General features: G+C 36.2%; 1 protein-coding gene across 1 annotated transcript in view; it reads left to right on the top strand.

Moving 5' to 3' along the window:
* The window catches only part of cux2b (cut-like homeobox 2b), a 158,093-nt gene that overhangs the window by 131,302 nt on the left and 20,791 nt on the right, over positions 1–6,000 (top strand). The window contains exons 7-9 of the mRNA XM_079896627.1: positions 850–926; positions 1,013–1,079; positions 4,691–4,739. Of these exons, the coding sequence (XP_079752753.1) occupies positions 850–926; positions 1,013–1,079; positions 4,691–4,739 (193 nt within the window). The remainder of the gene's footprint in view (positions 1–849; positions 927–1,012; positions 1,080–4,690; positions 4,740–6,000) is intronic.

Here is a 6,000-nt window from a genome sequence, read left to right as displayed (position 1 = left end):
CCCATGAAATCAAAATTTACGTTTTTCGGCTTTTAGCATGAATTTATTAGTCTTACTGTTATCTACAAGCTAGTTTGATCCAAAATTTGCATTTAGATGATATAAGCGTTCAAAACTCAGTCTCACACTTCCACCAATATGTATCAATGATTTTGATGACATCGGCTTCTGATCAGATTTTCTGTCCAATCAAATGCTCTCTAGAATCTGAAGCCCCGCCCCCTACATTATAACCAGACGCTGAACTGTCACTGTCACTTGTTCACACATTCACTATTTTCTACATGGTGAATGGCACATAGTGCACTATATAGGGGATAGGGAATGATTCAACTGCTTTGGCTTCTACTGTCTTCCTGTTTCAGTGGAAATTACGTCAACACATTAAACAATACTGCGCATATCATGGCTTTACTGCATGCTGTCTGTGCTGAATACGTACACAAATATATACATACTACATTTGTTGTTGCATGACCTATGCATGTTTAATTCAGTGAGTGGTGTCTAGTGGTTAAGTATCTAGTATAATTGTTTAATTCAATTATAATTATCACATTTTCAATCAAATTTTATGTAAAAATGTTAAGAATTGCGACTGATATGCAAATTCATTGCATTATGGGATTCCACATCTCACACAGTGCTTATATACTTCACATTTCGCAAACTTTACACACTGCAGAAGTAGTATGAGTAGTGTGCTACTGTAATCCGGCGCCGAATAAGATGTTCACATGAAATCAGCTGTTGGTTTCCAGAGATCCATTCAAGCGGCTTCATCATTCCTCAGCGCGGGTTTCAGTCACTTCCTGTTCTGATCTCTGTGATGTCTCTCCGTTTCCGCAGGGAGGAACATGAATCAGACATTTCCCTGCCTGTCAGACTCGGCCAGGCTGAGGACCGGATCAAAGCGCTTCAGTCATGTAAGATCCATATCAAACACTGAGGTCATCTGAGGCTTGATATGAGGTCAGAGGTCAGTAATTACACCCGTGTGTCTGTCTTACAGCGCTGACCTCGGCCCGAACAGAGCTGCAGGAGCTGAGGTGTAAATACGACAAGGAAAAGGCGGAAAAGTAAGACGCTTAATCACTGTGGCGACTGAAAACGTGTCCATATTATGCTGATGTTTGTTGTGTTTCCTTTCTTTGTGATTTCATCTCAAGCTACTTATTTGATTTGTCTGAAGCGGAGCATCTATTTTCCCGTCTGTTGCTTCTGTGAAACATGGTTTACGGCACACAAAACCTCCATTACCATTTCCAGTCTCATCCAAAATGTTACTTCTCTGACCTTAGTTAATAAAGGTTTAAAGTTAGTCAAATACACAACCTAAACCAGCTGACATGGGTTCAAAATCTCTCCAGACTAGCACTTTTGGTGCGCACACGTCAGAGTTCGGGTGCATTGCATTATGGGATACCGCATCTGTTATGTACTTCACAAAATACTTTGCACATACACTACTGGTCAAAAGTTTTAGATCGGTAAGATTTTTCTAGCTCACCAAGGCTATTTGATTAAAAAATACAAACAAAAAGTCATATTGTGAAATATTATTACAATTTAAAATAGCTGTTTTCTATGTGAATATATTTAAGTGTAATTTATTCCTGTGATCAAAGCTGAATTTTCAGCATCATTACTCCAGTCTTCAGTGTCACATGATCCTTCAGAAATCACTCTAATATGATGATTTGATGCTCAAGAAACATTTCTGATTATTATCAATGTTGAAAACAGTTTTTTATATTTTTATTTCATGATGCTATGATGAATAGAAAGTTCAAAAGAACAGCACTGATCTGAAATCTAAAGCTTTTGTAACATTAAACACTACCGTTCAAAGGTTTGCGGTCAGTAAGAATTTAAATTATATTTTTGGGGGAAAGAAATTAAATAAATCAATACTTTTATTCATCAAGGATGAGTTAAACTGATCAAAAGTTACAGTAAAGACATTTATAATGTTAGAAAATATTCTATTTTAAATAAATGCTGTTCTTTTGAACTTTCTATTCATCAAAGAATTTTGAAAAAAAAATTGTACACAACTGTTTTCAACATTGAAAATAATAATGAATGTTTCTTGAGCATCAAATCATCATATTAGAATGATTTCTGAAGGATCATGTGACACTGAAGACTGGAGTAATGATGATGAAAATTCACAGGAATAAATTACACTTTACAATATATTCACATAGAAAAGTCATTTTAAATTGTCATAATATTTTACAATAATACAGTTTTTTTTATTATTGTTTTTTATCAAATAAATGCAGCCTTGGTGAGCAGAAGATACTTCTTTTAAAAACATAAAACATCTTACCAATCTAAAACCTTTGACCAGTAGTGTATGTAAAATAGAATTATAACTTAAATACTATATTAGCCTACATTATATAGGCCTACAACTTAATGCTCATGCAGACCTCTTAAACCCCCTGTCCTTTAATATATTTGCTCGTCTCAGAACATCATATTAAACCTGAAATAAATCTGGTCCGGATCTGATGTGGTAGACCTGAGATGGCTTTGTTTAGTTCAGATCAAAAGTATATTTTTTAATTTCCACCTGATTCTCTTTCTGCAGCAAACAACGGCCGCTGATGATACGATTGCATTAGCGATCTCGACTTAGACAGACAGAGAAACTCAAAGGCTCGCGAGCGTGCTGAGCGGCCCTCTCTTTAGACTAAATTTCTCTGATTGTGCTCTTAAAGCGAATCTCGTCTAATTGAGAAGGTATCTTTGTTTAGCGTAACCTCAGAGACTCACATGTTTAATCAATCTTTCACTTCTCTTTATTCCGCTGCCTCTCCACCTTTTGAAAATCAACTCCCTGATGGCTGAGAGGAAACCGTTGAACTTCAAACAAACCTTATGAATAATCTCCCCGAGACGCTATTCAAATGAGAGCTCTCTGATTGTGCCGAGCGCACGCGTGTGTGGGCATGTTGGGATACGATGATGCCGAACGCGGCGCTAGATAAGATATGACTCACTCGACTCTAATGACAGCAAACCTTGCATTTTAGTGACTTCAGTGTCTCCCTTAAGAACTTTTGAACTTGTTCATTTATTTATTTCTTCTATTTGTGGTTTACGGGTTTCTCTGGAGTGCAGCGCAAGGACCCTTTTTAGGCAGATTCATGTGGACCCCAGTGTAAATACTGGAGTTGTGTTCGGTGTTGTTTCTGCTATGTGATTTACATGCCAATGCTTTTAGCCGTGTATAACATCTGTATCCAACTTCAGTGTTTTCCGATATCCAGTGATGGTGAAAGTAACTGTGACATTACATCTTTCTCTAGCATTGCCTTCGCTTGCATCGCAACCAGTTTAGAATATTTAATCTTATAAAGCAGTTCTTTTAATGAATCACTCAAATAAACTCTGAAAGTTGCCAGTTTGAATCAGTCTGATGAATCTTTATCCTAATGAACTGGATTAATATGTGAAGTTCTACTAAAAATGCAAGACTTTTGTGAGTTTAAGTAGCCTACATGATATGACAACATATAGGTAAAAGTTTTTTTTTTTTTTTTTTTTTACAAATGTATAAATTTGTTTTTATTTAAAAATATGAAAAATGTAACATATAATATATAATTATAATATATAAAGTTTAAAAATGAATAACTTTTACTTTTAACTTAATTAAAAAAAATAAAGATTTATTAAAATATTTAAAAATATTTTTAAATTAATATTGTATTTAGTAAAATATTATGTACATATATGTAAAATCATATTTAATATTATATCATGTGCATATATGTACATAATATTTTACTAAATACAATATTTATTTAAAAATATTTTACTTTTTTTATATTTTATTAAATCTTTATTTATTTTTTATTAAGTTAAAAGTAAAAGTTATTAATTTTTACACTTTAAAAACAGTTTATTATTAAACACAATACAATTATTTGTGTCATATTTTGTCAGCCCCGCTCAGGTTCCTTCTCCCTGGGCACGGTATTTGGTCTCTCTCTTTTGTGCACGTTGGTGCTATAAATAAATATATGCATTTTCATGATTCAAACCCTATTTTTGTCCTGCTGTCCTTTTGCACCAGTACCTTAAACACTTTAACCGGGTTAACTAATCCGGGATTTATCTATATTATTTTATGTTGCGTTCCCTCATGCCATTTTAGGGACGTAACACTTTAGTTTAGGGTCCATTTCTCACTATTAACGACAACTTTTGCCCCAATCAACTCCTAATTACTGCTTATTAATTAATAGTTTGTAAGGTAGTTGTTAAGTTTAGGTATTGGGTAGAATTAAGAATGTAGAATATGGTCATGCAGAATAAGGCATTAATATGTGCTTTATAAGTACTAATAAACGTGCTAATAAGCAACTGAGAATTGCACCCTGAACTAAAGTGTTACCTTTATTTTTTATATTTATAAACGCCATAATTATCAGTATTAGGGTTTTAATTCATTCATAGCATCAGGGGTCTGTTGACTATCTAATCGCTGTTCATTAATTATGTTATGTGTAACACAAACATTTCAAAACGACTTCCTCTGGTTGGTGGCCGGTACTAAGTGAACCCGCCGCTCTGCACTTTTCATCTCTTTAGTGGCATGAATCTGTGTGCAGTTGCGTGTGAGCATGAGCCGTGCTGGTGGTCGGATGTTTAACGTGTGGTTTGTGTCTTCCAGAGTGGAGGAGATGGGAGCTCTAATGGTGAACCTGGAGAAGGCCAACCAGGTGAGTGTGTGCCCTCCTCTCAGCCTCTGATTGAGACGCTGTCGTCGTGAAGATAATCACCTTCCTAATCAAGCTTTGAGTTTAATTAGACCCTCTTCCTCCCCCACCACCCTCCTCGTCCTCGCTCTCGCAGACCCGTGATTACCCGCCACTCTTTCCCATGATGCCGTGCGAGCGGCGGAGGACGGGAGAGAGAGAGATGTGGCGAACGAGGAGGGCTGTTAGTTACTTCATTGCGCTGATTGCTTCCTTTTTTTCCACTGTGATTTGCTTTTTCTCCCTTTGCCAGCAGCTCTTAGATAAATGATTCGAAAATGAGTCATTAATTAGCAGGCCGAGTGTGACAGAGCAGGTAAACAGTTTGAGAAGAAAGTGCCTGCAAGTAAACACGCACCTCAGCAGAACGGAGCAGACGCGCGCTCGCTCTCGCTGTTTTACCTGCGGATGTTTCTCGCCACCTGGAAATCTCGTCTGATTGGGCTTTCGAGGGCGTTCTTGTTCCGTTCGGCCTGATTGTTCATTTGATTATGGATCTCTGGGAATGTTTGGCCTTGATTTGTATTGATGCTCAAATTGCCCTGTATTTTACTAAACAACAGTCTGCGCTTTAACGTTGACTGAAAAAAAGAAAATCATTGCATGCAAAATATCAAAGTGAGCATCATTTATTTTCAAGAAAGACACTTTGTCAGAAAACAGTTTGAAATGATAAAACAATGCAAATCAAGACAAAAAGTATTGACACTAGAGTTCTACTTATAAACGTGTGAATGCCATTGTGTTCGAAATAAAATATCAAAGCAAGTGTCATCCGTGCTCAAATGCTGGAGGAGCTTTTCTGGGAACTACGTCCTCCTGGGAAGCTCCTGTGTACGAGTTGGGAAGTCATAATTATGATTCTCGTTCAAGAGATTTTGGTATTAAAGTGTTTGGGAAATTCATATTTCTCTCTCTGTGTTTTCATCTTATTGAAAAAGACAGGAAGCATTTTTTTGCATTGATGCAACAGAAAAAAAAGATGTACATTAAATGTGCAATTGATGCTTTATCTGTGGCTTTTAGCATTTTTGTGCTGCCATAATGTAAGATGGAGAAGTAGGGTAGTATATTATCACAATTATTAAACCACATTGACCCCGTAAAGCCTGACAAAAATGATCCACAAAATATTTACAAAATGAGAATCATATTTGAGACATCAGGCTTTTATGGCTCATATATTATGATACAGTGAGGATATGGAGCTCAGACTCACGGAGGA

This window comes from Squalius cephalus (assembly GCF_949319135.1).
Source record: "Squalius cephalus genome assembly, chromosome: 16".
Classification (NCBI taxonomy): Eukaryota; Metazoa; Chordata; class Actinopteri; order Cypriniformes; family Leuciscidae; genus Squalius; species Squalius cephalus.
This window is presented reverse-complemented; position numbering and strand designations above follow the sequence as displayed.